This window comes from Cyclospora cayetanensis, unplaced genomic scaffold, assembly GCF_002999335.1.
Source record: "Cyclospora cayetanensis isolate NF1_C8 unplaced genomic scaffold, CcayRef3 CcayRef3_contig_21, whole genome shotgun sequence".
NCBI lineage: Eukaryota > Apicomplexa > Conoidasida > Eucoccidiorida > Eimeriidae > Cyclospora > Cyclospora cayetanensis.
In genome coordinates this window covers 201,928-212,568 of record NW_020312159.1, presented here as the reverse complement: position 1 = coordinate 212,568, position 10,641 = coordinate 201,928, and the positions used below count along the sequence as shown (strand labels likewise).

At 53.5% G+C, this 10,641-nt stretch overlaps 1 protein-coding gene across 1 annotated transcript; it reads left to right on the top strand.

Moving 5' to 3' along the window:
• Positions 1-413: 413 nt before the first annotated feature.
• Positions 414-9,306, top strand: LOC34619035 (glutamate dehydrogenase 2). Its single transcript, XM_026337877.1, has 21 exons — positions 414-905; positions 1,185-1,289; positions 1,627-1,668; positions 1,895-1,922; positions 2,195-2,247; positions 2,498-2,637; positions 2,740-2,812; positions 2,978-3,101; positions 3,317-3,450; positions 3,754-4,265; positions 4,516-4,604; positions 4,786-4,941; positions 5,240-5,392; positions 5,571-5,703; positions 6,047-6,303; positions 6,494-6,585; positions 6,750-6,870; positions 7,137-7,231; positions 7,547-7,629; positions 8,057-8,199; positions 9,215-9,306. The coding sequence occupies exons 1-21, from the start codon at positions 414-416 to the stop codon at positions 9,304-9,306; spliced, it is 3,117 nt and encodes a 1,038-aa protein (XP_026193662.1).
• Positions 9,307-10,641: the final 1,335 nt, after the last annotated feature.

Sequence of the window (10,641 nt, the reverse complement as noted above, 5' to 3'; positions counted from 1 at the left end):
CAGACGGTTCAAAATCGGACTTCCAGCCCTCTGGAGGCTTTGATCAGCGTGTTTCGCCTCCCTCGTCAGGTTCACTTGGTGCACCTGCTGACTGCTCTGTTTCGTCCGCTCCCTCCGCGTGTGCGGCCGGCGTCTTCGCTCCGTTTTTCCACCCTTCTGGTTTCTCTACAATGTATACGGAGGAGCAGAAAATGGACTGGGCCAACAGCAACAACGGCGCATCTGTTTCCAAGGATCGCTGCAACTCGCTCTTCACGAGCTTCGATGGGCAGCCGGGCCGAGTGCACAACTCCTCTTCCTTCGAATTCACGCCTCCACGAGTCGTGGGATCCCTCGGTGACAGCACTTGGTTTGGGGCAGATGCGGAAGCAGCGGCAGCAGCAGCAGCAGCTGCTGCTGCTGCACCTATACCCATGAGCGCCAAGTACAGTGCCCAGTTCGCCGAAGTGCGCAAACTGATCAAGGCGAAGGGGCTATTCACAGACGCAGCTGTCGATTCACACTCCATGGAATACTACAACCATCTAGGGCTCAACGAATTCTACTTCCAAACGGCCAATCCAGCGGCTATTGCCGACAATCTGCTGGCAGTGATCGCGGCAAGGGCCCTCCACTCCGCCTCGGGAGCCGATTACTTCCCCGAAATTCGTCAGGTTGACGAAAAGACTGGAGACGTGTTCGCTCTGGCCAGAGCCTCCCTCACAAACCGAAAGGCGTCGCAAAACTACAAAGTGGAGCAGCAATTCGAACTCGAATTCTTAGACATGGGACTCTCCAGCAACAAGCAGCAGATGCGTATGCAATGCTATCGGTCAACCGGAAGCGTCTTTGGGATCGACGGAGACACCGAAAGACTCAGAACCTACTTCTTCCAAAAACCAAAATTTCCTCTCAAACCTGAAGAAGTAAGAGGCCTTCTGAGAGGCGCTCCTCGACACCGAGGGGCACAAGGAGCGGCGTTTTTTGACGTCCAGAGAGATTTTTTTTCTCACACCCTATAATCGCTCGTTTTTCGATTCAGCATGGCTGTCCGCATGTCGGCATTCAATGTCGCCTTCCTGCACATTCCCTCGCTCGTGGTCTTGTGCTGGACTCCTTCCCTCCTCGACCAAGCCTTCTGATGATGCGCGTCTTCGTTTTTACACCTTCCTGTCCTCACTTCTGCTGGTGCGCGTTCGCCTCAGCTGTCACCCAACGAAAAGGATCTCTCCAAGCTGCTTGATGTCGACTTCTACGCCAGCAAAAAGAGGACCGTCACGGCCAGCATCTTTGAAAAACTCAACTCACAGGTGCTGCCCCTGACCATCACGTGCTTGCGCCTATGGGATACTTGGCGCCATGGCCTTGCCTCTCCTGCATCTCCTACTTTCACCAATGCGTGTGTCTGTATAGATGCAGGCAGACGGGCATGCGCCTGGGTCATGTTTGCGTCCAGTTGTGTATATGTATACGTATGTATATATGTATGTATGCCCATGTGCATGTGTATGTATGTTCCCACGCCGTCGCGTGTTTTGGCCTTCGTTGCGCACAGTTCCTCGTTAAATTGCGCTCTGCTTGATGTGCCGCTATGGTCTGGAAAGGCCCCGCCGTGTGCATTGTATTGTGTGTGTCGTTTCCAAACAGGTCGTTGACGACTCGACAGGATTAGCGCTCTTTGTGAATGTGGTGGGTGCTCGTTCCTTTTTGCGGGAGCGCCTTGCTGCTCTCGCGCTGCCCTTCACTCCGCCACGTCCTTCCTCCCTCCCTCCGCTTGCTTTGCCCGTAGAGGCGTTGTCAGAGTCTCCTCCTGCAGACTCGGCTGCAAGAGGAGGGGAAGGTCTTCCAGTTCACCCGCGCCTTCATTATATTCCTTGTTGTTGAATGCTTGCTTGCCTCTACGCATATGTCGCAGGTTCCTCGCGGCACTGGTCACCGAATCGGTGGGGCATTCCCGTATCAACCGATCCCCTCCTTCTGGCAATGCACTGTCCACAGCTCTAAGTTTCAGCGGTGTCTGTTGCATATTTGCGGTGCTGCTCGCTCCAACTGTTTGTGTATCGGCATGTAGGCGTCGATGCGCGCAGTGTCGTTGTATTTGCGGCAGAGGTTCGCGATATAGAACCCGCAAGCAAGGATCGCCTGCCTTCCCCTTGCTTCTTTCTGCCATAATGCTGCCGCACCCGCGTCTGCCTCTTCTGCTGCCCGCTTTCAGACTTGGCCTTCCGCCGAGGTCCCCACACGGAAGACTTCTTTTCAAGACTTGGAGTAGGGCTTTGAGTTTCCCCCGCCTCCGTCTCCTCGCTTCCTTTCTGGCTGGCCGTCGCAGCCGTGTGCAGCGTCTTTTTTGTACCTCCTTGTTGGCGCCAGCCAGGCACATTCTTGAGTGGCAGACGTGTCTGTTTTTGTGTGGTCTGCCCTTCTTCTCGCCCCCCTAGCGTTCTACGTTTCTACGCGCTAGCCGCTACCGGCCGGCAAAGTGACTCTGTGCGTCTCGGTGCAACTTCTGCGGTTTCAGGACTGTGTGACGATGTGGGGGTTCTACAGCCAGAGGAAGTATGTGGAGCCCCTCGCCAACGGTGCCACAGTTATCACGAGCTTTATTGAAACGCTTCCTGTCAAAGAACTGGTCGATCCGGACATGGCCGAAGAGGACAGGTAGGATTTCGTCCCGCCTCGCTCTCTCCTTTTCGCTTCTGTGACCTTAGAGGTTTCTGTAACGGAGATTTGTTGCGGGATTTGCGGTGCGGTGCATCGAAGGATCGACCACCTCTTGACAGCTCTGAGGATGCAGTTTGCGATGCCGAAGAGCAAGTTCGCTGATTTCGCGCGGGTATGTGTGGGGGTACACAGTTCAAGCGTTCACGGAGTTGTGTGTTTCCAAAAGACCGGCTTTTCGGCGTTGGCTGGTGGGTTGTTCTGGATGGAGGCCTCGCCTGCTGTCAAGCCGCACGCATGCATGCGACGGTCGCGGCTGCATGAGGTGGCATGTGCGCAGGACCGCTTGCTGACGGTGCATGAGGCTGCTTACGCGATGAGCGCGTGCCAGTTTGCGCTGCACTTCTCCGGGACAGTTGGGCACAGCTTTCCGAGGCTTGAAAAGCTTGTCAAGCAGTTTGGAGGTGGGGCGAACGAGGGGCTTTGTTCAGGGAAGGGGAGGGCAGAATGGAGAAAACGAGTATTCGCGAAGCCAAGGAGGAAAGCGGGGGAAGGAAGTCTTGGCGCTGGCCAGGATCTCTTCTCGCTTGCCTCAGGACCTCGATGTGTGGTGGAGGCGGTAAGAGTGGCGGTACTTGAGGGTGTGAGCACATGTGCGCGATTCGTATTTTGCGCGAAGGAAAGAATCTGACTATGCAAGAAGTGTACGAGCTACGAACGCGGCTGAAGACGTGCCCCTTCTCCGAGGAGATGATCTTCAAGGTTGTAGAGGACAATCCGGAGATCGTGAAGCTTCTATATAAGGAGTTCGAGGTCAGGCTCAGTAACATAGACTGCGCTGCACGTGCCTGCATGGAAGGGGGACAGGGAGAGGAGCTGCCGGGGAAACGAGGGGAGCGAGTGATGATGTTTTCGCTGCCGTTGTCTCGGCGGCTTGTGCACTTTGCTACAGGGGCGTCAATATTAGGGGGAATGAGGTCGAGGGGACAGCTCTGTACCGCACCGGCTAGGCACTGCTGGTACCGCAAGGAATACGAAATCTAAAGGCGTTCTTTTCGTGAACTTTCTTGCCTGCCTGCATTTCATATGGGGTTGGTCATGTGTTGTACGCTGCAGTCGTTGCACAACCCCAGAATGAAGCGGGGCGTGTTTTCGGAGGAGTGCGAGCTAAAAGAGAAGATCCTGCGCCTCGATTCTTCCGAGGCAGTGCCAGTGTTCCTGAAATTCCGCCTCTTCAATCAGCATATTCTGCGGACGAACTTCTGGATGAACTCTAAGTGCGGCTTCGCATTTCGCTTTTCTGGGGCGTTCCTTCCAGCCTCTGACTTCCCAGTCCTGCCGTACAGCGTCTTCTTCCAAGTGGCCAGCAAGAGCGTTGGATTTCACGTGCGATTCGCGGACGTAGCGAGAGGCGGCGTTAGGGTGGTGCAGTCGGTGGGCACCGTCGCTTACGAGCGAAACAAGCGCACCGTTCTCGATGAAGTCTTCAAGCTCGCCTTCACGCAGCAATTCAAAAACAAGGACATCTCGGAAGGCGGCTCCAAAGGCATTATTCTGCTGAATAAGGCGAAGACCCTCCCGGAGGCGCAGCTGCTCACACCCATGGCCTTCAAGGCTTACGTTGACAAGTAAGCCGTTCTCGGAGCTGAAAGGAGTGATTTAGCAGCAGCGGTATACGGAGGTGACTCGGGAGACGTGCCTTATGCCCTTCACGTTGCTGATCAGACAGACGCTGAGGAGTAGGGGGAGCCGGCAACAAGCGATTTCTAGTTCCAGTCGCTCGTTTGGCGATGTTACAGGCCTCGTCCGTGGCTAGGGGGGCGCTTGGTGTGGGGTGCACGATTTGCATGCGGGCGCGGGTGCGACTGCGCTGTTCAGCATGTTGGATCTTCTTCTCCCTCATCACGATGTTGTAGATCTACTAGGCATGTCAGAAGTGTGCTTCCTGGGGCCAGACGAAAACACCGGTACGCAGGTGGATGCGCGTGCCCTCCGTTCCCGCACTCACGCTGCGCGTTCGCTGCTGCCTGCCTGTGTAGTAGGGGATTGTTCCACGGATTTAGGGAGGCATGCAACAGTCTCCTGCACGGCTACGGTTTGCCATCTTGAACGTGGCAGCTGTCTCTTCTCTTCATGTCGCTGCCACAGGAACAGGCGGCTTGGTCGACTGGGCTGCCTTGCGGGCCAAAGAGAGGGGCGCTTGGTTTTGGAAGGCTTTCACTACAGGCAAAGCCCCCAGTAAGGGCGGCATTCCTCACGATGTTTTTGGCATGACTACGGCCAGTGTAGAGACGTATGTGCGAGGTCAGTCTGCCTTCTTCTGGGGCGCATAAAGATCTGAGGGGAACCTATTTCGCACATTGGGAAAACTCCGGGGAAGGAGAAAAGGGGGGAGGAACGGTGTCTCTTGAAGGTTCTGAGTTTGCCGCGCTCCCCATGAAAGCCTTTAGTGGCCGCCGGAGAAATCCTGTTGGTTGGCTTTCGCCTGCACGGTGGTGCACCGGGCAAAGTCGAGTGCCTGCGTAGAACCAAGCCACTCGCGCCTCTCTACTGCGCTGGTTGATTCGACCGTGCAATTCTTGTAACGCTGCCCTGCCTTTAGGGATTTATGAGAAATTGAATCTGAAGGAAGAGGAGGTAACGCGTATCCAGACGGGAGGGCCAGATGGCGACTTGGGGTGCAACGCGCTACTGCAGACAAAGTCGAAAACCATTGCAGTCGTCGACGGGTCTGGAGTTGTTTACGACCCAAGAGGTTCGGCAATATACGTCCCCTGCAGCTCCTTTTCTAAGTTTACTTTTTGCACCTTCGTGTCATGCATTTGCGGTGCCTGTGGGCATTTCTGGCCCTGCCTTTCTACTGTCGTCTCTCGTTTTCATTGCTTGCACATGTGCTCCTTTTATTTGGTTGGGTTGATGGACGCTGCGTTCAGGCCTGGATGCTGCAGAGTTGAAGCGTCTTGCTCATCTGCGTTTCGAGGGGAAGCCGACGAGTGCAATGCACTACAATCCTGCTCTACTGTCTCCCGGCGGCTTTCAGGTTGACCAAGAAGCCCGAGACATCACGTAAGGCAGCTGACGGGGGCGAGGCTACAGAAGCAGCTTTCGCGTCGGGGGTGGGCTTCAGTCCGCGTCTTTAGTTTTCTTTTTCAGAAATTTCGTTTGGGATGAGCAGTTGGCTTGTAGTTCTGCTGGGTATCTGGTTTCCCTCGAGGTGTTTTAGGATGTTGCAGCTGCTGAGGCGAGGCTTGTTTGGAGGCACTTTGCCGCGTTGACTTGTGCAGAACCGTGTGAAAGCATTTGGTGTGGGCTTTGATGCTTCAAGGTGCTCCAGCTTGCCTGTCTTCTGCACGCCTACGGTCATTTTCAATCCGTGGGGATGAGTACTTTGTGTGTATTTTGTGCTCAGCTTGCCAGATGGCACTCGCGTGGCGAGCGGCTTCGAGTTCAGGAACACATTTCACCTTTCTTCATATGCGTCGGCGGACTTGTTTAATCCTTGCGGGGGACGGCCAGCCTCAATCACGCCTCAGAATGTCGACAAACTGTTCGACCCCAAAACAGGGGAAAAGAAGTTCAAGTACATTGTTGAGGGAGCAAATGTCTTCATCACCGATGACGCCCGAAGAATTCTGGAGGATAGAGGCGTTATTCTCTTTAAAGATGGTATGCATAGTCGGAGGAGAGGGAGGCCAGGCGTCTTACCGTGGGGCACCTCACTGTTTTGGGGTATTGAAGACTAGATGCAGCCGTTCTGCGTAGTGACCGGCAGTACGTTTTTCTGCATGCTTCTAAGGATGTTCTTGCAATTTGTATTTTCAATCCTGTTTGCTGCTTGAGGTTGCCCTTTGTTCAGCTTCGACAAATAAGGGTGGCGTGACTTCGAGCAGCATGGAAGTCCTTGCGGCATTGGCGCTTACAGAGGAGGAATTCAATGAACACATGCAGGTATTGCTTGCTCATCTCTATGTGGCGTCCATGATCGTGCAACTCTTTGCTTTTGTATTCGTAACTTGCACGTTCAGCCGTTTCTTCGTTACATAGGGTACAGCTGCAATGTTGTGCTTTGCTAGCCAGCTTTGTTTGACAGTGCATTGAGCGTGTGCCTGTAGGTTCGTGACATGAAAAATCCTCCAAAATTTTACCGGGAGTACGTCCAGGCAATCCTAAAGAGGATTCGAGAAAATGCGAAACTTGAATTCGAGGCACTTTGGAATGAAGCCAAGCGAACTGGTAACTGTTTAATCAAAGCATTCACTTTTTTGTGTGTGTTGCAAATGCTGACCTTCTTTAGCTTCTTGCATGCTGTAGCAGCGTATTGAACTGTGGGTGATAATGACGATATTTGGTTCAGCACTAGTGAGAACTCTGGGATGTGTGAAGTATCCCAATAGTCAAGAGTACCAGGTTGTTCAGATGATTGTAAGGATGTTGCCCCATGCTCCTTGCTGCTTCTGTTTCACCAATAAGTACTCTGGCCTTGGTCCTTTGGTTTTTAGGAATGCATCGGTGCGACCTAACGGATATTCTTTCCCAAAAGATCATCGAGCTGAAGCAGGACATCGCCAAGTCCAACGCTCTGTGGCACGACGACGTAAGTGCTTCCTTTTTTCCGCTTCCCCGCTAAATTCATGCATTTTTTCGGTTTTGTCCTATTCCTTTTTGCTTGGCATTCTGTCCTTTTGAAGCTTGGTTATGGTATTGTTTATATGTTTTCACGCCGCGTTATGCTAAGATTCAAGTGTAGGGCATTTCGTTGAGGGTTGTTGCTGCGCTCTGGGCTTTTTCCAGCGCACATATGCTCTCTACTTTCTTTTGGGACCTGCCATAGTTTATCCACATCAGCAGCTAGAGTGCGTGTTACCTTACTTCAGGTGTGTGCGGCGCTCTTGTTGCTTGTGCTTCTCAGGCTCTGGTGAATTTCGTGCTGCAGACCGCAATTCCCGATATTCTCGTCCCTGGGCTGATCAGCGTTGAAACTTTCAGGCAGAGGTACGACTTACTCGAGACTCGGCCTGCACTTTGTTTCAACTTCTTGAAATCGTGAAATGGCCCTTTGGCCAAAGGGTCTTGGACTTTACGAATGTTAGGGTGAATGCAAAATGATGAAAGCTTTGTGTACTCTATCCCAGTGGTGATACGAATTTCTGGGGTTCGCGCACTCCTGAAGCCATTCCACGTTCGTGCGATCATGGGCCATGATGCCACATGTGCTTGTATGCTTATTGGCGAACTCATTAAATGGTTAATGTATGCATTGCCGGTGTTAGAATCGTACTCGTAGTTTTAGCCGCACTCGTCTCGTTAGCGTATTGCATCCCAGCCATACACTCGTTTTATTCCTGTGGCTGCAGTTGTTTGCATATCCGCAGAAGCTTCACATTCTTCCTGCCATTTGCTGCTTTGTGTTTCGTCTCAGAGTGCCAGAGCCGTATCAGAAAGCAATTTTCACGACTTTTCTTGCTTCTCGGTTTTTTTACAAGCAACAGTTCACAGCTGACGTCTCGGCCTTCGCCTTCATCGCCTACCTGGATGAAATCAAGGAACAGATGGTGGCTGGAGACAAGAGGCAAAATTAGGAATGAAAAGTTCCAGTGGTTTGGGAAAACTTTTAGCAGTCAAGCGCGCTAGGATGCTGCTTTTGTTCTTGATACACTGCTTTGTTTGCGCCAACGAAATGAAGCTGCTCCTTTATGTTGACAATAGCCTCTGCCACCCCTCTTCATCGAAGAATATTTTTCCAGGCAGAGATTGCAGCACCACCATCAGGGGTGGGTCCCCAACGGCGTCGGATGTGCCGCCACAGCGTTTGAGCCTTGCACCCCGCTCTAGCGCTTTGCAGGGGGGGATCCAGGGAACTGTTTATATTTTGGGGGACGCCTGGGTTGTGAAGGACTAGGGGAATTGGGTATTAGCCTGTTAGGGCCCATTGTTTGCCCCCTCCTGCATGTGATAACCAACCTCTCTCAGAGCCCCCGAGCTCCTAGCATGTTTTGCGCAAGACAAATGAAAACATCCCCCCCAGCTGGTTGTTTACCTATTCATATCTCTATGCAGTAAGTATGCGTCGTTTCTGTGGCTCCTAGGAATACGGACAAAGTCCTGTTGCTTATGGGTAGGGCTCACAGAGCTTTTCCAGTGTACGTCAAAGGCTAGGACGGTTTATGTCCGAAGGCGAAAGGGCAGAAAGCTCTTAAAATGGATACACATTGTTGAACAGCTGAGAGTGAGTGAAAAACTGCAGCAAAAGGAGGATGCATAATGAAACCGTAAAACGGTTTCCTGTCCTCTCAAACTTTCCGCCTTCAACCCGCGTGTCCTGGGTTTCATTCTTTGGCGAAGTGATGGCCTGTGGGGCTTATAAAAAAGAAGCCTCTAAAGGAACCCTCCTAGACTCGAAAGAAAGCTCCGGCCAGCCTTACAGGGGGGCAGGAGAGTTTGGTGGGTGTCTATACACCTGCAGGCTGCTGCGAGCGGCTCTGCTCACGGGGTTTCAGAAGGCGCCTATTGAATCGGAGGAAATCGTCGGGCACACCCCACTCAATATTGTACAGTGGGAGGTTTGTGATAGTCGCACCGGCGGCAGCTGCCGCCCCCGCTGCTACCCCTGCCGTTGCTGTTGCTGCGCGCGTCGCTGCGGATGCAAGCGCGACGGCTGCTGCGGCTTGATCTGCTGCTGCTGCTGCCAGCTCTGTTGACTCTCTCGCCCTAGCTGCAGCTCTCTCCAGACCCTCAGAGCCATAATATACCCCGCGTGATGAACCAGCTGACGACGGTGTCTCCCGTCGGTGCTGCCATCCACTAGTTTGCTGCAGCTGCGGTAGGAATGCAGGCTCTGAGCGCAGTACCCTTCGGAGCTGATCCGGTTGGAGCGCGCATGCCCGCATCCTGCTGCTTCCTGATTCTGGAACGTCCGTGGCTTCCTTTATTAACGCCCAGGACTGCTCAGCAGGCGGCTGCTGCGGCTGCTGGAGATGAGGAGGCAAGCTCCTAACGACGTATCTGATGATGCAACGAAGTCTTGGCTGCAGATCCGACCTCGCCTCACCTCCTCTGCGTTCCCTGAGTTCGTCACTCGGCATCGGCTGCTGGGAGACAGGCAGAGACAGAGAGGCCTAATCTACTACCTGCAGTACGCCGGCCTGAGAGTAATTCCTGGCCTCAAAGAGAGCTTCCTAGAGGATTTAGGGGCCCCGGCATGCTGAGAGAAGGGAAACAACAGTATCTTAAAAGGTTACTCTAGAATTCGGGTGAGTGAAGCTGATTTGTTAAAGGCGAGGAGCCTGTGGCGGTCGGTGGCCGCGAGCTGCAGATGGCAAGAAAAGGCGAATGACAAGCGGCCATCCAAAACCTGCTCCTTCTGGCCATTGATATCACTGAGTGACAGTTGTTTTCAATTTAAAAAGCGTAAGCAGCATCCATGTGACAAACCTTTGTATTACCGCAGCGAGACTTGTCCCTTCGCCCGTCAAACTGGGCAGCCGCAGCAGCACGCCTCATAGCAGCCACAACACACGGGGGGCCCCTCCGCATGGGCTTTCGGTTCCGCAGCGGCCAGCCCCGCAGGCGCGAGGCTCATGGGATAAATTCTGTTTAATATTGGAGCGCTAGCCGCGGCAAAGAAGTATTTTGCGTTATGCATCACCAACTGCTTCGATAGCGGCAAAGGAGGCGCCACGGTCCCCTAGTGGCATATAATTCCATTCCCCCGCAAAAGTAGGAGCAAACGTAGCAGCAGCAGCCGCAGCAGCAGTACAGGCAGCAGGTCTACAGTACGCCTCTAAGGGCCCTAATTTCCTCGAGTTTTCCGTCTGCTTGTGAGCCTTTTGCGTTCTTGCAGGAAGAACACTGCTGTTGCAGCTTCTGTGGGGCCCGCCGTACTGTTGCGCGTTCCTGCGCTGCCACGCGGCATCTGTGGCGTCGTTACACGGCAAGGCCTACTGCGCCTTCGCCCCTCAAAGTCTTCCCAGTTTCCTGGGATGCAGCGCGTGCGCCGCGTGGCCT